Genomic DNA, 23538 nt, shown 5'->3' on the forward strand with positions numbered 1-23538 from the left:
CTGTCAATTTGAACTCCAGAACATACAAGTACACAGAGATATGGAAATGCACATAAACATATTGCTGATCTGCTACGAAAATGTGAAAATAATAACACAGTTGTTGCTAAATAAATACAGTACATTTGCACATGTACAAGTAGTAGATATGTTGATGGCGGCTAAGAGTTCTCTACTTTCTTGTAGATGCCATTAAGCCAGCAAAGCCAGTGATTAGAAATGCAATGGTGAATATTCCCATTGCTAAGAAGTTCCACCCAACTTCGTGACTGGTGTTGGCAGAGAACTCATACCGGTCCAGCAGTGCATCTCCACATTGGAATAAATCCATATCACTATAGAATAAGAGTGTTGGCAAGGTTATCACAACTCATCATATAAATTTAAAATACGCAAAAATAAAAACAACAAAAATACTACTCCATAAAAATAACATGACTAACCAGGATGGTGGAATAAATACTCCAGGGCACGTACCATTATTAAAAATACTAGTACCATTTCCAGTATCACAAAACACTGTACTCTCAAATTCATTCCACATGAGGGCCTGCAGGTAAAAGTTTATATACATAAATATCTCAAATTATTTGATGACTCACATGAAGCCCGAATCTATAGATACAAAGGTATTGTAGCCAGGCCAGCCATGCTTGGAGACTACCCAGTGTGATGAAGAAGCCAGCAAACACCTGTAAAAGGGAAATGAATGTTTAACTGACACGCAAGTGTGCACATTTGTATAGTATGTCTACAAACTACACAATTCTTGACTGCCTGCTTGGAGATCTTCACCCTCCACCCCAATCATCTATGGGAACACTTAGCCAATGGATGTTGAGTGTAACCAAATTACAAGTGAGTAAATGATTCACCGGGGGTGCTGACCACCAACAAGCACACACATGCACGCACACACAAATACGCAGGGTACACATACTATTTCCACAGTAAGCAGCAACAGTGCTAAGGTGTTTGCCACACTGTAGTTCCTGAAGAAGCTACCGATACTGTAAACTTGAGCAGATCCAGCAGCAGTGACGGTCAACATGGCAAGCATAAAGAAGAAGAAATGTCCAGCACCATCTCGGAGACCTGCAATGGAATGATGTAAGCATTACGTTTGAGATCAAGATTTGTCCCTTTACTCAATAGCTACATACGTGCATAGTACTATATACCAAGTCCAAATTACAGTATTCCCTCTATTTTCCAGCCATACATTTTCCAAGCATTCTTTTATCCCAACTGTGGAATGACTGATCTATTAGAGTATTTTGATGAAGGTGTATGTTCTATTAAAGTAAATGGGTTTCTATTATTTGAGCTTTCAACCCAATGAGTTCGGATAATGGAGGGAGCACTGTGTATGTGCTTAATATGGCAAATGATTTCATTGGGTTTTTTTTTTTTGTCATAGTGTTCCTGTTTACTTCATCGCCCAATCTTTTAGAGCTGAATAGTAGAGAAACCTTAGGCAGTTATGTATGAGTGAATAACTGGCATGCTGGCTATGAGGCTTAAAATCAACTTTTATAGGGTACCACACACTTACCTATCATGTAATAAACAATGGCACAGAAGACAGTGGCTGGGAATATACGCAATGGGATTAGATCAAGGAGAACTTTAGCCACGTAGTAAGAACCGACTGCATAATAACCACTTCTGTTTTCATGTCTAATAAATTATAGCACAACAGTAAATGTGCAATACAACACAGTAAGATTATTGCTAAAACAGTGGAACCTCAGTGATCTGGAATTCTAGTTAACCAATTACAAAATGATTGTTTTATTAGAGTAGTTGGTTGCTGTACTGAAATTTTTTTTTTGCCTTTCAGTCATCTGGGCATTAAGGACAGTAGTCACCGAGAAGTTCAAGGTTTCACTATAATTGCAACATAAATGCATACAAAGTGTGTTAATATTTCAAAAAAAAAAAAAAGACTTTACTTACAGAAAGAGAGGTCGTTCAGATATGAAGAGATCCAGTCCAGCTAATGCTGGTAGGATATTGTTTAACATACTGAAGAATAGGACACCAGCTCTGTAGTGACACATAACCATAATTATGTTAACATTAGCAATGGTTAACACATGTGTGTGCACAATGGCATATACGCTGACACACACACACACACACACACACACACACACACACACACACACACACACACACACACACACACACACACACACACACACACACACACACACGCACACACACAACATAATTATTTTAACACACATACCTATCTCGGGATCCTTGTAGAGTTGTGTCCAGGTCGAAAAATATACAACCAGTAAACAGAGCCAGTACTATGATGGCTACAAACTAGAGGAAATCACAAATGCTAACAAGTAACTAAACACCGCTACACCATTTCAATAGTGTTTGTATGTAGTAAATGTAGTGGGCTAGATTTGATGAATGAATGTATCTTACAGACATTAGCTGACAAATTCTGAAATTTTACAATAATAAAAATATGTACTTGCTTGCAAACATAATAATTATTATTTAATGGCACACACACGTACTAAAATATTATCACACACGCACACACATGCATGAATGTGCACACGCACACAAACTATGCCTTACAGAAGTGATGGCTCCAGATGGCTCTCTAATAATATTCTTGAATGTCCGGACCAACACATACCAAAACTGCAAAAATAATACACTAACATTTTAATAGTGTTTGGGTGCATGTTGTGCGTGCGTGTGTGTGCGTGCACGTGTTACAAACCTCCTTGTGGTGGGCCTGGTATCATGCCACTCTGGTGGTGTGTACTGTGTAGTGCTGTTCATTTCCACCGAATAACAGATTATCGATCAAAGATTCCCAAAACTTCAATAACCAGTGATAAATAAACAATAATTGGCTCCCAGTTATTTCACTCAAATACACACTAACATTTGAGTAGCTTTTGAGTGCTGAACATACCAATCAATGTAATTCGGTGACTGGGTCTTGTATAATGCATTTTGTCATGCATCAATAGTTACCCACTTAAGTCAATAAGAATTTAATGCCAATCACACAAGCACATGTGCTCCATAAAGAAATATTTACTGTTTTAAAACCATGTCTAAATAGCAGAATTTAATTGTGGCAATTAACTGATTATCGTCAATTATTGGTGACCAATATACCGGTGACCAAAATTTTGTAGGTGCACAGCTCTAGTGGTGTGGCTAATGGTAGCAGCTATGTCCCTAACCATGTGGTTGGAGACCAGGCAGGATCAGGGTACTTGAGTTTAGCCTTGCAAGCCAACAACGGGGTTAACACCATGCACACATTGCATCTAAGAAGAGACTCAGGTCCCTGCTATTGTCAGTGGCCCCTTGGGAGTCCATTCATTCATTCATCTGGCCTAAATAAATTAGGTTACCCAGCATCCCTTGGTTAGATGGTTGGGTGTCTCCCATGGAGGGTGGGTGACCAGATTGAAGAAGAATCCAGGATAGGCAGTCACGAAAGTGTGTGTGTGTGTATGTGTGCGTGCGCGTGTGTGTGTGCATGTGCGTGTGACATACTAACCTGCCATGCGTAGTTGATGGCATATGTTGGTGGTGTAGTGACTGCAATGTCTTTGGCCTTAGTCAAAATCTCATCCAGATCTCTCTTCAGTACAGCATACTCCTCACTAGCCTTGTACTTCTTAGCATAAGGGTTTACTATACCATCTTCATCAGGCTGGGCAATGGCTATAGAATATGAAGCGTTAGCAAAACTGTTCCATCTTAGATATGTGGTAACCCTATTTCCTTGGTTAAACACCGCATCTTAAAAATAGAGCATAAACACCACCCTTGAATAAACACAGTGGCTATTATTTGAATCTATAGTTCTCAGCTATTCTACGGCTTATCCTTGGGTTAGGAATGTGAAGTGTAGTAATAAAGAAAATGTGAGAGCCATTCCCAGTGCATACATCATGTATCTAGAGGCCATACATTATCCTTTTAGTGCATGTTGCGGTGAAATGTGATTAAACATAAATAAGTTCTCAGGAACATAAACAATGCCCTCAAAGAGTGTTTATCGTAGCCATACCAGTTTTTGACACAAAAAGCTGCAGCATTTAACCAAGTAAATACAGTAATACAGTAATACAAATAATACATGTGCACATTACATGCACTCATGTATGCATTCATACAGACAGACAGACAGACAGACAGACACGCACGCACACACGCATGCATGAATATGTATGTGTACCATTTACATGAGCACTTATGTACAAAACACAAAAGACAGTATCATTTAATATGTACCTTTTGCCTCATCAGTCACTGCTGACTGAGCATCCTTCACAATCTCTTCACTCTTAATGATCTTATCCAGATAGAAGTCAGCTGGGTTATTGTGCTTCTCACAGGCTAGATCTAATGGATAATCATTGTATGTATGTATGAGTGCAGTGTGCCCATTGACTATCTATACACTAACATGCATCTACAAAACATAAGATCATTAGCAGCATATGTGTACAAGATATCTTTTTGAAGGTCATGATAATTAGAAAACATGCAGTAGTTGTCAGTGGTAACCAGTTTCGACTAAAACCACAAGTGGGTGCCATTCTAGCTTCTGTGGTCTCTTTAAAGTTTATTTACACATGAAGTGTTCATAGGTTGTGATATGTGGCATTGTCACCACATTTCCTGCAAGGTTATACAACAAGAATGTATACCTCAGGGCTCAAACAATGTAAAATCATGACAAGAAGACCACCCACACATGGCTACATAACATCAGTATAGATTTTAACAAGGCAACAGGTTTTACAGTATTATAAAGATGACCACTGCATGCATATGCATAGAAAAGAAACACTATACATATATAAAGTGTAGTCAGTGTATATTTATGCATGTACATACCAAGGACACTACTAAAGTAGGGCAGTGCAGCTCGTGATGCTCCCTGGTATATCATTTCCCCCCTTGACAATAATGTGATGGTGTCAAACAACTTGAGGATGGAGTAGCGAGGTTGGTGGATTGACATGATCACCACACGACCGTGACGACTCAAACTACATACACAAGTAGAAAAAAACAGTACAAGAGAGCCATGCTGTACTATGTAATATGTACGTGTAGTGTGTGTGTGTGTTTGTGTGCATGTGTGTGCAGTGTGCGTGCGCAGTGTGATGGTGATGCATGATGTATTGTCAATGTCTAACTCACTCGTGTAATATTTTGATGACAGAGATGGCAGTGGTAGAGTCCAGCCCACTGGTTGGTTCATCAAGGAACAATACACCAGGAGACACTATCAGTTCCATTGCAATGGCTGTACGTTTTCTTTGTCCTCCGGATACACCACGAGTGAATGATGTTCCAATCTGTCAAAAGTGCCAAGAATAAACACATCAAATATATTGTAAGCTGAAGTGTATATACGAGTTCTTATATATGATACAAAAGGTACGTTTTCCAGTATCTATAGTTAATCCCATTGTGGGCTTGAGATAATTCATTACTTGGCAAGCACAAGCTCTGCTATACATGTGTCAAGTATTACTACAACACACATACATGTATATGCAAACACAATACATCACTCACCCAGGTATCTGCTACATGGCTCAATCCGAGGTCTTTAACCACTCCATCCACTACCTCAGCTTTGTCTTCTTTTGTTGTATCACTAGGCAACTGCAGGCTGGCTGAGAACATTATATTCTCACGTACTGACAGCGTTCCAGTCACTGTGTCATCCTAAACAGGCAATAACAACTTGTCACATTTGAAACACGTATATCACATATCTCCTGCGAGTCGCAATACGTAGCTTATATTACACAAACATAACATATGTCAGTATACAAACACAAACTCTATTCTAAATCACTTACAAATAGAACATGCACTTCAAGTCAGAACACGTACATGTTTTTGTGAGTACAATATGTTAAAGCATTACTGTACCTGAGGGACATAGCCAGAAGCATATCTGAAGTTGTTTGGTCTTGGTTCACCATTGACAATAATGTCACCAGTAATCCCTCCACCTCCTTTACGATCAGCTAGTATGTCCAGTAAACTATACGTATATATATGAGGCACATCAATGTATGTAACTTATTCTTTGAGATTACAATGTGAAACATGACCTAGTATTAAACTACTTTGAAAATTTGAATGCCCCAAGTGATAAGTTAATAAGGCCATAGGAAATTAAACACTGTGGTAGCTAGCGTGTTGTGTGTGCATGTGTCGCACAGTGTGTGTGTGTGCACGCGTGTGTGTGTGTGTGTGTGTGTGCATTCCCACCAAACGGTGTCATTGGTGGGCATTTGGTGTCAACTGGGGAAGTAAATGCCAAGTTGGGACTTCAAGTGCATACACCTTCACCTGTGAGATATGGTGTAGCCTCCAGATGGATGAGGAGGATTTGCCAGCAGTGACCCATAACATCTAAGCATGTAGTGCACAGGTGGCCCAGTGTTCAGGGTACGGTTTAACAATGTACATGGCAGCCAAGGGCTTTGCTTTTGGCTTTTATGTGTAGGATAGTGAAATGAATGTGTGTCCTTCACTATGGAAACCAAGGAAGACTACATGCAATTGTCTACAAGTGCACAGACATTCATCTTAATTTTTATGTCATAAAGCATAATGTTGTAGGTAGTTATCAAAATTCATTTACGCTTCATTCCACATAACCATGACAACAAAGCAATTTCCACACTGAAGCCATAAGGTAGCTGAGCTAATACATGAGATCATTGGTGATCACTATTATAACACTTGCCTTGTTTTCCCGCTCCCTGATGGGCCCATGATGGCATTGACTCCAGCTATCATCCTTCCACTAAAAATGGAACAAATTTTAAGCATTACACACACACACACACACACACACACACACACACACACACACACACACACACACACACACACACACACACACACACACACACACACACACACACACACACACACACACACACACACACACACACAACAAAATTACAAACCTGACTTTCTTTATAATCATTTTTGGGGGCAACTTTTGAAAAAAACTTGTCTCTTCCTTGCACCACCTGACTGATTTCATGAAAGGACAGAAAATGATCACTGCTTATCTGCATGAAACTGGGCCTCGGGGAAAGGCGTCTTTCATTTGGAGACGGTGGAACAGCCATCTTGCTTTAAATTACCTGTGTAGGCAGGTCATACTTTCATGATGAAAACATACGAAATATTTGTAAACTATACAAACTGAAAGTTACAAATGTAATTCACTGTTTGAATACACAATAGCAGTTTGTTTGATATCACAAATCAAATATATCAAAGTCTATATAAATGGTTAACTACAATGATCTATATTCTATGGTATTGTGGGTTAGCAATGTAATTCAATATTGCAACAACAGAGATGATATTAAATTAGATTAATGTATTTTTTGACGTCAATACTGTAACTATGGCAAGGATATTACATCAGGTAACCCTAGTAATGTAATAGGTGTTTAATGAAAACAGGACCTTAACATGGTTGATGATGTAATACACTACAACATCAAACAAGTCACTACTCAATGATTATAAGTAACTTCCTGTTCTAAGAAATTACTTCCTGTGTTATTATTATTATTATTATCAAATTTACCACAATGGAAGGCATACACAAAAGGCAAAGCCTGTACAAGGTGTCAGCCACAAAAAAGAACACTACAACTACAAAAATATACAACAAACAAATAATTACAAAACTGCACAACAATACAAAAACATCAATTAAAACACACATAATGGTATAATGAATGCTGGAAGGATTTTGGATTTGGATCATTGAGGATGGTTAATGGTACAGAATTCCACAGAAAGACAGTGTTAACAAAGAACGAGTAACGGCGAGAGTTGATGGTTGACTGTGGTGGGTTTATTGACAAGTGATGACTTCTAGTAGATGAAATTGAATTAAATTTACAGTGACAATTAAACTTGATGGATGTACGTTGGTGATAAATATTATGGAGGAAAGAAATAGAAAGGTACTGACGTCTTGATTCAAGGGTAGGGAGATTAAGCTGAGAGCAGCAATCACTTGAAGATACAGTCCATGAATTGGTCCGTGGACTCCAGCGACTGCCACAAATCCAACGTGCTGCCCTATTTTGCAAAGATTCAAGCAATTTAATATCTCCCTTGGTATGTGGAGACCACACAACAGCAGCATACTCCAGAGTTGGGCATACAACTGCTTTGTACGCCGTACACTTGGCCACACAGCTGCATCCAAACATTGAACGCCTTAAACAGTTTAAGGACTGTAAATTAAATCGAAAACAGTAAACAGTAAAGTGTTGACAGAAAACAGTAAATTAGGCCACACCAAGTCAAACCTTAGTTTCTGGTCACCCGCCCGCATGGTAAACCTGAAACCCTAGTTTATGAGGACTATTATTAATATTACAGGTGCTTAAGTGCTCGTGACCCAGCAAGACACTTATTTTTTACTGCAAAAGATCGATATACTCTAATAGAGCATTCAGGGATTCCAATAGAGCAGTCACACTACTCTTAACTCTAATATTAGGTATATATTAGGTATATATGCCACACTAATAAAATGTTTCTAACTATAGCTAGTTTTGTCCTTGATTATATAGCTGTTCAGATTATAACTGTTACTAATGCTTCTGTAACCAAAGTAATTTCAGTAGCATTAACTACTAGTCCATGCAGATGGGCCATAGCTTTAACTTTATAATTCAAATGTAGTCCTCTAATGATTAGTCTAATTCCTTATCACTGAACACTACAGGGGTATGGAAAACCGGCAACATTCGGTGAGCTTAAACTTAAACTTTTCCATAACTAAAATTAGATTGGCAAGTAGAAACCCTTATAGTTTAAACATTCCCAGATGATCACTAAAAAACAGTAGTCTGGAGCACTCAATGACTCAAAACTTTGACAGTTACTTTTCTCAAGGTTACTGAATAGAAGGCTGGAAACACATAGCTAGTGGGCTAAGACTTCACATTTGAATGAAGAATTTCTGATGTGAAAATAGAAGTTAAATTTCATTGTGTATCATGATCATTTGAACAACTTAGCTATAAGTCATAGTAATACTTTCCTGACATAGCTAATGAGACATTTATTTCACTTGGAAAGCATAAGTAGCTACATGAGCACAACATTTCCTATAGTATATTCTAAATAAATAAATAAATATATACTTAAATGCTATACATCAGTGTATAGCTAGCCATGATCCATCAACAACTTTCCTAGTGCATTTTTTGCCGAAGCACAACTACTTATGTTGTTGGTTAAGTATAAAATCAACATGAATTTGCTAAATTGAGCAAATAATAATACCATACAGTATATTGTCACAGTAGAGTCTATAGTCCTGAAGTCCTGATCATCCGCCCGCCCGCATCCATTTGTAGGCTTGGGAGTGACCAGAAACTAAAGTATGACTTGGAGTGGCCTTAAATCGTGTTGTATTCAACATATTTGCACATTCGTAGTCTGTGATACCGTCTTCACATGGCCACTCAAAGTAAGTACTTTGATTGTACGTTTCTGTTCACAGTCAAGCAATTCATGATTGAGTGATAATTGTCTTCTAAGCACTTTATGTGTTTACCAAACACCACAATACTGGCCGCACAAAACAAGCAGTCAACAACCAATATTATTAGAAATGCATGGCAATTGAGCACACAACAACAAAATTACGAACATTACCTTACGCACCACACGCTGATCAGGAAGAGTTCTACATGATAGGTGGGGCAACGTAATTAACATGGATATCACATGAGCAACTAGCATCCGGAACATTAAACGTGATCTGCGGATGACATAACGATGGGCATGCAATATTAGTATTCGACAGCCACAGTTGGACTTCTAAACATTGGCTAGTGTAATGATTTCAGTTTTTAAATCCTGTCTGCAGTTGAATAGTGTATTTCTTGGGTTAGCTCTACCTGTCAATTCGAACTCCAGAACATACAATACACAAAATACGCTTTGAATATGGAAAAGCACATAAACATATTGCTGATCTGCTATGCAAATATGAAAATAATAACATGGTTGTTGCTAAATAAATGCAGTACATTTGCACATGTACAAGTAGTAGATATGTTGATGGCGGCTAAGAGTTCTCTACTTTCTTGTAGATGCCATTAAGCCAGCAAAGCCAGTGATTAGAAATGCAATGGTGAATATTCCCATTGCTAAGAAGTTCCACCCAACTTCGTGACTGGTGTTGGCAGAGAACTCATACCGGTCCAGCAGTGCATCTCCACATTGTAGTAACTCCATATCACTATAGAATAAGAGTGTTGCCAAGGTATCACAACTCATCATATAAATAAAAAATAAGCAAAAATAAAAACAACAAAAATACTACTCAGTAAAAATAACATGACTAACCAGGATGGTGGAACAAATACTCCAGGGCATGTACCATTATTAAAAATACTAGTACCATTGCTAGTATCACAAAACACTGTACTCTCAAATTCATTCCACATGAGGGCCTGCAAGCACAGGGTACAAGTCTAATAAGTATCTCAAACTATTTGATGACTCACATGAAGCCCGAATCTATAGATACAAAGGTATTGTAGCCAGGCCAGCCATGCTTGGAGACTACCCAGTGTGATGAAGAAGCCAGCAAACACCTGTAAAGGGAAATGAATGTTTAACCGACACACAAGTGTGCACATTTGTATAGTGTGTCTACAAACTACACATTCCTGACTGCCTGTTTGGAGATCTTTACCCTCCACCCCAATCATCTATGGGAAGTACCCACTCACTTGGCCAATGGATGTTGAGTGTAACCAAATTACAAGTGATTTTATTTAAGTAAATGAGTGAATGGGGGCGCTGACCACCAACAAGTACGCACATGCATGCACGCACAAAACACGCAGGGCACACATACTATTTCCACAGTAAGCAGCAACAGTGCTAAGGTATTTGCCACACTGTAGTTCCTGAAGAAGCTACCAATACTGTAAACTTGAGCAGATCCAGCAGCAGTAATGGTCACCATGGCAAGCATAAAGAAGAAGAAATGTCCAGCACCACCTCGGAGACCTGCAATGGAACAATGTAAGCATTAAGTTTGAGATCGGATTCCTTAGATTTGTCCCTTCACTCAATAGCTACATACGTGCATAATACTATATATACCATAGTCCAAATTACAGTAGTCTCTCTATTTTACGGCCACAGATTGCCCAAGCATTCTGTTATCCCAATTGTGGAAATGACTGTTCTATTAGAATATTTTGATGAAGGTGTACGTTCTATTAAAGTATTTGAATGGAGTTCTGTATATAAATAAATGGGTTTCTACTATTAGAATTTTTCAACCAAATGAGTTCGGATAATGGAGGGAGTACTGTGTATGTGCTTAATATGGCAAATGATTTTTTTGTCAGTGTTCCTGTTTACTTCATCGCCTAATCTTTTAGAGCTGAATGTAGAGAAAACTTAGGCAATTATGTATGAGTGAATAACTGGCATGCTGGCTATGAGGCTTAAAATCAACTTTTATAGGGCACCACACACTTACCTATCATGTAATAAACAATGGCACAGAAGATGGTGGCTGGGAATATACGCAATGGGATTAGATCAAGGAGAACTTTAGCCAGGTAGTAAGAACCGACTGCATAGTAACCACTTCTGTTTTCATGTCTAAGAAATCATAGTACAACAGTAAAATTAATGTGCAATAACAACACAGTAAGTTGCTAAAACAGTGGAACCTCAGTGATCTGGAATTCTAGTTACTAATTACAAAATGATTGTACTATTAGAGTAGTTGGTTGCTGTATTGAAATATTTTTTTTGCCTTTCAGTCATCTGGGCACTAAGGACAGTGAGTAGTCACCGAGATTTCAAGGTTTCACTGTAATCGCAACATAATGCAATGTTATTATTTCAAAAAAAAAAAAAATTATGACTTCACTTACAGAAAGAGAGGTCGTTCAGATATGAAGAGATCCAGTCCAGCTAATGCTGGTAGCATATTGTTTAACATACTGAAGAATAGGACACCAGCTCTGTAGTGACACATAACCACATGTTAACATTAGTAATGGTAAACACACAAGTGTGCACAATGGCATATACACTGACACACACACACACACACAACATAATTATTTTAACACACATACCTATCACGGGATCCTTGTAGAGTTGTGTCCAGGTCGAAAAATATACAACCAGTAAACAGAGCCAGTATAATGATGGCTACAAACTAGATGAAAACACAAATACTGCAAGTAACTAAATACCACTACAGCATTTCAATAGTGTTTGTATGTAGTAAATGTAGTTGGCTAGATTTGATGACTGGATGTATCTTACACACAATTCTGAAATTTTACAGTAATAAAATATGTACTTGCTTACAAACATAATATTATTAATGGCACACGTACATACTAATATATTGTTACAACATGCACACACACGTGCACGCACACACACGTGCACGCACACAATCATGCCTTACAGCAGTGATTGCTCCAGATGGCTCTCTAATAATATTCTTGAATGTCCGGACCAACACATACCAAAGCTGCAAAAATAATACACTAACATTTTAATAGAGTTTGAGTGCGTGTTGCGCATGTGTGTGTGTGCGTGTGTGTGTGTGTGTGTTAAAATGGGGACCTGGTGGCCTGGTGCCAACTGGGGAAGCAGCCCACCCAGCTGTAACATCAATGGGTACCTGGTGTAAACTGGGGAAGCAAATGCTCAACTGTTCATTGCATCCAGGTTGGACTTCAGGTACCCACACCTTCACCTGTGGGACATGGTACAGCCTCCTGCGGGTTACTAGTCCTGCCCCAGGAGGGCATGCCTGTGCTGACTCATAGCACCTGAGTAGCGCACAGGTGCCTCAGTGCTGGCCACTGGGTAGCGTGACCGCGTAGCAGCAGCTGAAGACTTTGCTTTTACTTTTTGCTTTGTGTGTGTGTGTGTGTGTGTGTGTGTGTATGTGTGAGTGTGTGTGTGTGTATGTGTGTGTGTGTGCGTGTGTGTGTGCGTGCGTGTATGTGTGTGTTACAAACTTCCTTGTGGTGGGCCTGGTAACATGCCACTCTGGTGGTGTGTACCGTGTAGTGCTGTTCACTTTCACCGAATAACAGATTAATCGATTGAAGATTCCCAAAACTTCAATAACCAGTGATAAATACTTCAATAACCAGTGTTACAGAACTTTGCGTGGGCGAGATCAAAGGAAAAGTGTACTTTAAATTTCATAAAGTACACTCTCAGCCGGCCAACAGCTTCATCGACCACAAAGAGTACTTTATTGCACCACAAAGAGTGCTTTATTCGTTCAATAAAGCACTCTTTGCAGTGCAATAAAGCACTTTTTGTGGGCAATAAAAATAAAGCACAGTTGCCCACGTGCTCTAGTGCAGGCTAATAGCCTGCGGGGCTCACGCCAGTACAACTAATTACCCATGCCAGTGAAGGCTGATAGCCTCGCCGCGTTGAGTGATCAATCACCCCAGCCAATACGAGTTCTACCACTAGATAGCTTTTATAGACATACCTAAATGCTTCGATGATGGGTGGGAGAAGGTAACGTTGCTGTTACGTTTGTTAATGTAAACGGACAAGTCCTGGAGATATCACAGAAATGTTTCACTATGTGACTCACAATGGAATCGATTGTGGGTTGTGAGCAAAACCTGCCAAAATACGTGATGAACGTCTATCATGCCAAACTATGGTGAAATACACGTGAGTTACTTTGTTAAACTAGTTTGTGTGCATTCAGGCTGCTAATAGTTCGTGCAACGCGTGTTAATTACGAGCCCTAGTGTATAGTGAAGCTACACGACTAGAAAGTTCCATAAATCATTTAAAGCATAGCCTTGCTCGAGCTATATGAAAAATAAAGTACTCGGCATTTGGCCTCGATGCTAATAAAGCACTCGGCTTCGCCTTGTCCTTTATTAGCATCTCGGCCGTGTGCCTCGTGCTTTATTTTTCATATAGCACTCGCAGCTATGCTTTAACATATAGATAAATACTAAATAAGCAATAATCGGCTCCCAGTTATTTCACTCAAATACACACTAACATTTGAGTAGCTTTTGAGTGCTGAACATACCAATCAATGTAATTCGGTGACTGGGTCTTGGTATAATGAATTTTGTTATGTATTAATAGTCACCCACATCAGTCACTAAGAATTTAATGTCAATCACACAAGCACATGTGTACCATAAAGAAATATTTACTGTTCTAAATAGTGGAATTTAATTGTGACAATTAACTGATTATCACCAATTATTGGTGACCAATATACTGGTGATTAAAATTTTGTAGGTCCACAGCTCTAGTGGTGTGGCTAATGGTAGCAGCCCTATCCGTTGGAGACCAGGCAGGGTCAGGGTGCTTGAGTTTGGCCTTGCAAGCCAACAACAGGGTAAACACCATGCACACATTACATCTAAGAAGAGACTCAGGTCCCTGCTGTTGCCAGTGGCCCTTGGGAGTCCATTTATTCATCTGGCGTAAATAAATTACGTTACCCAGCATCCCTTGGCTAGATGGGTGGGTGTCTCCCATGGAGGGTGGGGGACCAAATTGAAGAAGAATCCAGGATAGGCAGTCAAGGTGTGTGAGTGTGTGTGTGTGTGTGTGTGTGTGTGTGTGTGTGTGTGTGTGTGTGTGTGTGTGTGTGTGTGTGTGTGTGTGTGTGTGTGTGTGTGTGTGTGTGTGTGTGTGTGTGTGTGTGCGTGACATACTAACCTGCCATCCAAAGTTGATGGCATACGTTGGTGGTGTAGTGACTGCAATGTCTTTGGCCTTAGTCAAAATCTCATCCAGATCTCTCTTCAGTACAGCATACTCCTCACTAGCCTTGTACTTCTTAGCATAAGGGTTTACTATACCATCTTCATCAGGCTGGGCAATGGCTATGGAATATGAAGTGTTAGCAAAACTGTTCCAGCTTAGATATATGGTAACCCTATTTACTTGGTTAAACACCGCATCTTAAACATAGAGCATGAACACCACCCTTGAATAAACACAGTGGCTATTGTTTGAATCTATAGTTCTCAGCTATTCTACGGATTTAGCAGCTTATCCTTGGGTTAGGAATGTGAAATATAATAATAAGGAAAAATGTGATAGCCATTCCCCATGCATATATCATGTATCTAGAGGCCATACATTATCTGTTATTTCCTTTTAGTGCATGTTGCTCAGGAACATAAACACTGCTCTCAAAGAGTGCTTAACGTAGCCATACCAGTTTAAAGGCATGGCATTTAGCCAAGTAAATACAGTAATACAGTAATACAATACACATACACATTACACGCACTCATGTATGCATTCATACAGACAGACAGACAGACATGCACACATATGTGTACTGTTTACATGAGCACTTATGCACAAAACACAAAATACAGATCACTTAATACGTACCTTTGGCCTCATCAGTCACTGCTGACTGAGCATCCTTCACAATCTCTTCACTCTTAATGATCTTATCCAGATAGAAGTCAGCTGGGTTATTGTGCTTCTCACAGGCTAGATCTAATGGATAATCATTGTATGTATGTATGAGTGCAGTGTGCCCATTGACCATCTATACACTAACATGCATTTACAAAACATATAAGATCATTAGCAGCATATGTGTACAAGATATCTTTTTGAAGGTCATGATAATTAGAAAACATGCAGTGGTTGTCAGTGGTCACCAGTTTTGCAACAAGTGGGTACCATTCTAGCTTCTGTAAAGTTTATTTACACATGAAGTGTTCATAGGTTGTGATAATGTGGCATTGTCACCACATTTCCTGCCAAGGTTATAACAAGAATGTACACCTCAAGGCTCAAACAATGTAAAATCATGACAAGAAGACCACCCACATGACTACGTAACATCAGTATAGATTTTAACAAAGCAACAAGTTTTACAGTATTATAAAGATGACCAATAGCATGCATATGCATAGAAAAGAAATGTTATAAAGATGTAAAGTGTAGCCAGTGTATATTTATGCATGTACATACCAAGGACACTGCTAAAGTAGGGAAGTGCAGCTCGAGATGCTCCATGGTATATCATTTCCCCCCTTGATAATAATGTGATGGTGTCAAACAACTTGAGGATGGAGTAGCGAGGTTGGTGGATGGACATGATCACCACACGACCGTGACGACTCAAACTACATACACAGGAAGAAAAAAAACCAGTGCAAGAGGGCAATGTTGTACTATATAGACGTGTGTGCATTATGTAATGTGTATGTGCATGTGTAGTGTATGTGTGTGTGTAGTGTATGGTTGTGTGTATGTGTATGTGTTTGTGTGTGCATCTGTGTGCGTGCATACGCAGTGTGATGGTGATGCATGATGTATTGTCAATGTCTAACTCACTCATGTAATATTTTGATGACAGAGATGGCAGTGGTAGAGTCCAGCCCACTGGTTGGTTCATCAAGAAACAATACACCAGGAGACACTATCAGTTCCATTGCAATGGCTGTACGTTTTCTTTGTCCTCCGGATACACCACGTGTGAATGATGTTCCAATCTGTCAAAAGTGCCAAGAATAAACACATCAAATATATTGTAAGCTGAAGTGTATATACGAGTTCTTATATATGATACAAAAGGTACGTTTTCCAGTATCTATGGTTAATCCCATTGTGAGTTTGAGATAATTCATTACATGGCAAGCACAAGCTCTACTGTATATGTGTCAAGTATTACTACAACACACATACATGTACGTGCAAACACAATACATCACTCACCCAGGTATCTGCTACATGGCTCAGTCCGAGGTCTTTAACCACTCCATCCACTGCCTCAGCTTTATCTTCTTTTGTTGTATCACTAGGCAACCGCAGGCTGGCCGAGAACATTATATTCTCACGTACTGACAGCGTTCCAGTCACTGTGTCATCCTAAACAGGCAATAACAACTTGTCACATTTGAAACATGTATATCACATATCCCCTGCGAGTCACAATACGTAGCTTATATTACACAAACATAATATGTCAGATTAAGGTCGCATACAAACACAAATTCTAATCTAAATCACTTACAAATAGAACATGCACTTCAAGTCAGAACACGTACATGTTTTTGTGAGTACAATATGTGACCAGATCTGCGAAAACCCGACACAATCGCGCAAACCTAAATTTACAGTTGGAAAGCATTGAATACATTGGGTGAAATACTTGCGTATTATTGAAAAAATTCCATAAATTTTTTGAATGCCTCTTTCTTAGTGAAAGAAAGGACTAACAATAAAACAATAAAACCCTGGATATCATCTTATTCACCTGCTCAAGAGGAGTTGGAAAATCTTTGTTTTGTTGCAGTAGATCCAAGGATACGGAAGTTATGAGCATTTGTTTACGTCATGTTGAAGTTGTACGTGATCGATTTTTCTTTACGATTTTTTCCTTTGTATACAGTGAAGAAGAGTGAGTAAAAGAAACTTTTACTCAGTAATTGATTCCCCTGTTCATGGCAAACACAATGGTGAAAATTTCAGCTCCGTCCCTCAACCCGTTAGTAAGTTACAACCATTTTTGTAAGTGCCTGTAATTTATTTTCCCTATACTTGCTGTACAAATCGATTTTTCTGTTGTTGCTAGTTTATATGGCTGTAACTCCTGAAGTTATTGGCATATGAGGCTGACACTTTGCCAGAGGGTACACTTAGCTAAGTAAATTATAAATATTTAATAAACAGGAATTTGAAAAATGCTCGATTGTGTCAGGTTTTCACAGATCCGGTCACATGTGTTAAAGCATTACTGTACCTGAGGGACATAACCAGAAGCATATCTGAAGTTGTTTGGTCTTGGTTCACCATTGACAACAATGTCACCAGTAATCCCTCCACCTCCTTTACGATCAGCTAGTATGTCCAGTAAACTATATATATGAAGCACATCAATGTATGTAACATGTTCTTTGAGATCACAATGTAAAACATGACCTAGTATTAACCTACTTTGAAAATTTGAATTCCCCTAAGTTAATAAGACCATAGGAAATTAAACACTGTGGTAGCTGGCGTGTTTGTGTGTGTGTGTGTGTGCGTGTGTGTGTGTGCGTGTGTGTACGTTCCCACCAAACAGTGTCATTAGTGGGCATTTGGTGTCAACTGGGGAAGTAAAGGCCACGTTGGGACTTCAAGTGCATACACCTTCACCTGTGAGACATGGCGTAGCCTCCACATGGATGAGGAGGATTTGGCGGCAGTGACCCATAACATGTAAGCATGTAGTGCACAAGTCGCCCAGTGTTCAGGGTAGGGTTTAACAATGTACATGGCAGGCAAGGGCTTTGCTTTTGGCTTTATGTGTAGGATAGTGAAATGAATGTGTGTGTGTGTGTGTGTGTGTGTGTGTGTGTGTGTGTGTGTGTGTGTGTGTGTGTGTGTGTGTGTGTGTGTGTGTGTGTGTGTGTGTGTGTGTGTGTGTGTGTGTCCTTCACTATGGAAACCAAGGAAGACTATATACAATTGTCTAGAAGTGCAGACATTCTTCTAAAGCTTCATAGTTTTTAAGTCATAAAACATAATGTTGTAGGTAGTTATCAAAATTTACAACACTTCATTCCATATAACCATGACAACAAAGAAATTTCCACACTGAAGCCATAAGGTAGCTGAGCTAATACATGGGATCATTGGTGATCACTCTTATAACACTTGCCTTGTTTTCCCGCTCCCTGATGGGCCCATGATGGCATTGACTCCAGCTATCATCCTTCCACTAAAAATAGAACAAATTTTAATTTTAAGCATTACACACACACACACACACACACACACACACACACACACACACACACACACACACACACACACACACACACACACACACACACACACACACACACACACACACACACACCACACAACAAAATTACATACCTGACTTTCTTTATAATCATTTTTGGGGGCAACTTTCGAAAAAACTTGTCTCTTCCTTGCACCACCTGACTGATTTCATGAAAGGACAGAAAATGATTACTGCTTATCTGCATGAAACTGGGCCTTGGGGAAAGACGTCTTTCATTTGGAGACGGTGGAACAGCCATCTTGCTTTAAATTACCTATGTAGGCAGGTCATACGTTCATGACAAAAACATATGAACTGAAAGTTAAAAATGTAATTCACTGTTTGAATACACAATAGCAGTTTGTTTGATATCACAAATCAAATATATCAAAGTCTATATAAATGGTTAACTACAATGATCTATATTCTATGGTATTGTGGGTTAGCAATGTAATTCAATATTGCAACAACAGAGATGATATTAAATTAGATCAATGTATTTTTTGACGTCAATATTGTAACTATGGCAAGGATATTACATCAGGTAACCCTAGTAATGTAATAGGTGTTTAATGAAAACAGGACCTTAACATGGTTGATGATGTAATACACCACAACATCAAACAAGTCACTACTCAATGATTATTAGACAATGGTGACACCTGACAGTTGTTTACAACCACAATGTTACCCACAGTAATGCAATTAGCGTTTTGTGGACAATTAGTATTTTGCACATCACTAAACACCAAGCAACTATTATAAGAAATTACACTAAGGTATGCTGTTATCATGGGTAGCTCAGTGGATTTATAGACCATTGTGGCAACTGGTTAATCAAAAAAATTATTTACCGTACAGAGGGAAACTTTGGAGGTGGAAAAATTTGGCGAATCAAGCAAAATATCACTGTTGGCGAAATAAAATTTGGCGAATTGTTAGCAAAGTGCACGCCCTATTAAATTAATTAGATTACTAATTGCTGTGCCTGGCCCTGAAGTGAGAACTGGCGGAGTGCCACGTCTCTCAGCGGTTCGGCGCCCGGAATCAGCTACCAACTAAAAGGTAATACTAGATCTACACCCTCTGGAATAGTGAATATCGTACTTAATTATAAATATGGTAGGACTCGGTACTTGTCACGCCCGTTTCAAGGTGAAGTTTGAGGATACCACGTGTACAGTAACTAGTTACCTAGTGAGGTAGTCAAGGCATGCTTGGCTTCATGCCTGGTCCACTATCCCTTAGTCAAGTAGAAAATTGATTAGTTTGATGCTTGGTTTATTATTTTTTCTTCGCCACCAAAATATTTGGATGGGGAAAATTTGGCGAATTCATGGTCATGTGATTCGCCAAATTTTAACGGCGCCAAAGTTTCCCTCCATACGGTATTCAGTTTGTGGCCTTCACCATATTAAAGCGTGCTCTGTAGACCAAGACAGCCATGCTGGCACCAGCTATTCCCATTTGCTGCCATTCACACATATCTATAATGCCTCAAACATACCTTTTATCGACTTTACCAACCTTCAGTTATTCATGCTCCATGGCTTGTGTGACCTCACATCTTTTGCTCGCTGAAATACTCTCAGTGTTTACAATGGGAACTCTCTATACTAACTCACTGCTTCTACGCCATTGTCTAAAACACTTAGACACTTACAATAGGCGTCTTCGAGGATTTAAAAACCATCAGTGACGTCAATAATTACCTCGGCTGTGCCTCGGTAATTATTGACGTCATCTCAGGTTTTTAAATCCTCGAAGACACCTACTGCGAGTGTCTAACTATTACTAAGCAACTTTCTGTTCTATGAGATTGTTGACAGAAAACAGTAAAAAACTAATTTGTGTTGCATTCAACATATTTGCACAATAGTAGTTACATAGTCCGTGATAACCTGTCTTCACATGGCCACTAAAAGTAAGTACCTTGATTGTATGTTTCTGTTCACAGTCAAGCAATTCTTCAGATGATTGAGTGATAATTGTCTTCTAAGCACTTCATGTGTTTACCAAACACCACCTACTTGTTTTAAACCTCAGTTTTACGATTTCGAGATTTAACGATCTCATAAGACCACTACTATCTATAGAAGGGTATTGTTAAGATTATCATGCTCATTACTGCTCTGGAATGCAGTTATGAGGTGTATTGTAATATACACCTTCATAATCCCACACTCATGCATAATTATCAATTATGACTGGTTCAACTCGTTTTTCATCTCTCTGTCTCATTTACTGAAACTAAATTATTGAAAACTCTTTGGAAGAATCCATGAAAAGTTGTAGTCACCATTGGTAGCTTTCATCAGTGGTAATAATTGTAGTGAAATTACATATGAAAACTGATCACAATTAATTCAATGAAAATACTTTGAAAATTATCAATGAAAGTCTTGGCTTTTGAATATTTCCAGTGAGTTTTGATCAGTTTTCATGACAAACATTCTGTGAAAAATGTGAATTTAATGACAGCTAGCTACCAATAAAACTTCCGCTCCAGTTGCGTAAATGATTTTGACTATACACCATAGCTACAATACATGGCGAGTGATCGTACAAGGATATGTAATACATATTGCACAGACTTTGTCTGTGAAAATGAATGATTATAATATTATAATTATTCATACTCACAGCTAAAGTGGTTAGCTACAATGCTTACAAAGAAATACAAACACAGTAATTACTGATGGTGCGTCCTGATTGTCTGGTGCTCCTTTTAGCAAGCAATGCAGCTATATAATTAAAACTTAGATAGATATTTAGACAGCGGGCTATGTTCATTCGGTGACGGCAAAACACACACACACACTAAGGCTTGGCAGTACAGATTTCTTCCAATTTAACCCCATATCAGTACGGCGCACACTTGTTTATGAACAACTGTACACACACTGCAGTGACTAATTTAGCAATCGGCCTCACCCTTTACTGACAATGATGATTCTCGAAACAAATTTCTTCACAAGGAGAATAACGCGTAATAAAGTAGTAACAACGTCTTCACAATGGATCACTTCTCACGAACGTCTCCTACCTCTCGCTCCTACCACTTATTTGTATCGAGCACTTGAATGAGCGTTTGGCTAGGCGTTTGGTTTGGTGACAAAAACTATTTTGACCACATCACGTGATTCCACAAATTAGTTAAAATCTTGGTTAATCGTCGATTAGTTCCAGTACGGTAGTGGAGATTGCTACCACATTCACTACATTTGCTCGTGATATTGCGACTTCGGAGATTGATTGTGCTAGAGGTACTAGATCTACACAACTATCATAGATAATAATACAGTGTATACGTACCTAGTTTTTACTATACGTACGTACGTATGGTACTGATCGAGCGCTAAATCTTCCCCTTTCTTCTCCTGTGGACCTCGTGATTGCCGAGTCCAGGGTGTACATTGTATGTGATTCTCCCCCCTAGTAGGTCTTTTTAGGTATCCTTTTCTGTAGGCATTATCCCTTCTATAAGTAAGCCGCTAACAGCTTTTTAACAAATTTCTTCTAGCTTTCTGATGTGTGGGTGGAAGGGAGTGTCATTCGACGAAACCAGTCTAGTAGCTAACCAGGAGCGGCGGTAGTTATCATACAGTATGATAGTATACTGTTTTGACGTGTTGCGACCTAAGGTGTGTTCAGGCCGGCAAAAGGTTGCTACAACTTCGGATTTCCGGGCAAAGTGAGAGCAAGGCCTAGGGGTAGTCACTACCTCCTGTAGAACGTCATTTGAAACCGGGATCAAGATTTTTGATTGACCAAAATGTATCTTGATTGCTTAATTTCATTTGAAAAAGTACCGTGATCCCTTGACAATCTAGCATAGAGCGGTTTGCTTGCAATTTGGCTTTCTAGGACATAATTGATTCAGTGTAAAATAACCTCTTGATTGTTTAATTGATTCAATTTTGATCCCGGTTGTAAATGGACATACAGGACTATTGGTAGTGACTACCCTTACGAATGTCCTATTGCTAAAACCCTTCCTAAGCTGAATTAGTCACCACGGCATAAGCATGTTATGTACTTTCACCTACTAACTCACTTAATTTGTAGTGCCAATAGTTTATGTTTCAGTACAATTCTTTTGCAATAGCATTTGAAAATTTTTCCTAGCATAGAGCGTATACATTTTCCCCTCAAAAATGGCATCTTATTGTGCGCATATGATTTATAGAGTGCCACACCCTAGATCGCAACCCATCTTATGGGCATGGTCTGTGATAAAATATCACCCAAAAATTTGCTCGGTTTCCCCTCATGACAAAATGAAGTATATTGGTTGGGTAAAATCTAGCCTTCAGATCAACTCAAAATGTTTTCAAGTTGCTATAGAATTATTTTTAAATACGATACGTGTGCTATTGTCTTATTCTAAAGCAGCCATACCCAGGCAAAACAATCCTGCAAGAATACTTGCCAGACCTTGCAAGAAAAACCGGTCATTTCCTAGCTGCAGGATTTTGTAGGAACCCTGGATCTTTCAAGACTCTTGCAGGAGTTTCCTCTCGTAAGAGAATCCGGTCATTTCTTGCAAGAACTTTGCTGATGGACATTGTTTTATCACCTGACTTTGAAATTTTAGACAGACTTGGTCCTACTCTAGTTTAAAATTCCTTATTTTTCTTATACTCGTTCAA

At 39.0% G+C, this 23538-nt stretch overlaps 3 protein-coding genes across 8 annotated transcripts in view; 1 reads left to right on the top strand and 2 right to left on the bottom strand.

The window, feature by feature from the left end:
- Positions 1 to 83: 83 nt before the first annotated feature.
- LOC136255878 (broad substrate specificity ATP-binding cassette transporter ABCG2-like) lies at positions 84 to 9873 on the bottom strand. Of its 4 annotated transcripts, XM_066048780.1 has the most exons (18): positions 9742 to 9873; positions 7008 to 7190; positions 6782 to 6841; positions 6677 to 6734; positions 5956 to 6070; positions 5593 to 5745; positions 5212 to 5369; positions 4903 to 5057; positions 4294 to 4404; positions 3554 to 3720; positions 2608 to 2673; positions 2255 to 2337; positions 1960 to 2049; positions 1556 to 1680; positions 941 to 1095; positions 603 to 692; positions 444 to 550; positions 84 to 335 (listed from the first exon to the last, which is right to left on the bottom strand). In XM_066048780.1, the coding sequence occupies exons 3-18, from the start codon at positions 6816 to 6818 to the stop codon at positions 173 to 175; spliced, it is 1833 nt and encodes a 610-aa protein (XP_065904852.1). In that variant the 5' UTR covers positions 6819 to 6841; positions 7008 to 7190; positions 9742 to 9873; the 3' UTR covers positions 84 to 172. The 4 variants fall into 4 exon arrangements, with proteins under 4 accessions (XP_065904852.1, XP_065904853.1, XP_065904850.1 ...); XM_066048781.1 differs by lacking the exon at positions 6677 to 6734 and having other exon boundaries at positions 478 to 550; XM_066048778.1 differs by lacking the exon at positions 6677 to 6734 and having other exon boundaries at positions 9742 to 9855.
- Positions 9874 to 10000: 127 nt separating this feature from the next.
- LOC136255877 (broad substrate specificity ATP-binding cassette transporter ABCG2-like) lies at positions 10001 to 22030 on the bottom strand. Its single transcript, XM_066048777.1, has 17 exons — positions 21821 to 22030; positions 18979 to 19160; positions 18758 to 18817; positions 17858 to 17972; positions 16831 to 16983; positions 16450 to 16607; positions 16084 to 16238; positions 15490 to 15600; positions 14803 to 14969; positions 12542 to 12607; positions 12201 to 12283; positions 11994 to 12083; positions 11591 to 11715; positions 10955 to 11109; positions 10599 to 10688; positions 10438 to 10544; positions 10001 to 10330 (listed from the first exon to the last, which is right to left on the bottom strand). Exons 2-17 carry the CDS (start codon positions 19143 to 19145, stop codon positions 10168 to 10170), a joined length of 1965 nt encoding a protein of 654 aa, XP_065904849.1. The 5' UTR covers positions 19146 to 19160; positions 21821 to 22030; the 3' UTR covers positions 10001 to 10167.
- Positions 22025 to 23538, top strand: part of LOC136255874 (broad substrate specificity ATP-binding cassette transporter ABCG2-like) — a 58917-nt gene continuing 57403 nt past the window's right edge. For all 3 annotated transcript variants that reach the window (XM_066048771.1, XM_066048770.1, XM_066048773.1), the window contains exon 1: positions 22025 to 22152. The gene's annotated coding sequence lies outside the window, so the exon portion shown is untranslated. The remainder of the gene's footprint in view (positions 22153 to 23538) is intronic.

This window comes from Dysidea avara, chromosome 5, assembly GCF_963678975.1.
Source record: "Dysidea avara chromosome 5, odDysAvar1.4, whole genome shotgun sequence".
In the NCBI taxonomy this organism is placed as follows: Eukaryota; Metazoa; Porifera; class Demospongiae; order Dictyoceratida; family Dysideidae; genus Dysidea; species Dysidea avara.

Bases quoted from the DNA above. Each gene is read 5' to 3' on its own strand.
- LOC136255878 (XM_066048778.1), bottom strand. From the start codon at position 7,087: ATGAAATCAGTCAGGTGGTGCAAGGAAGAGACAAGTTTTTTTCAAAAG. The intron at 5,746-5,955 runs GTACAGTAATGC...TTGCCTGTTTAG, and splicing joins CTTCTGGCTATGTCCCTCAG to GATGACACAGTGACTGGAAC. The intron at 2,674-3,553 runs GTTAGTATGTCA...TTATTTTTGCAG, and splicing joins CCATCAACTACGCATGGCAG to TTTTGGTATGTGTTGGTCCG.
- LOC136255877 (XM_066048777.1), bottom strand. From the start codon at position 19,145: ATGGCTGTTCCACCGTCTCCAAATGAAAGACGTCTTTCCCCAAGGCCC. The intron at 15,601-16,083 runs GTATGTACATGC...ATTATCCATTAG, and splicing joins CTACTTTAGCAGTGTCCTTG to ATCTAGCCTGTGAGAAGCAC. The intron at 12,608-14,802 runs GTTAGTATGTCA...TTATTTTTGCAG, and splicing joins CCATCAACTTTGGATGGCAG to CTTTGGTATGTGTTGGTCCG.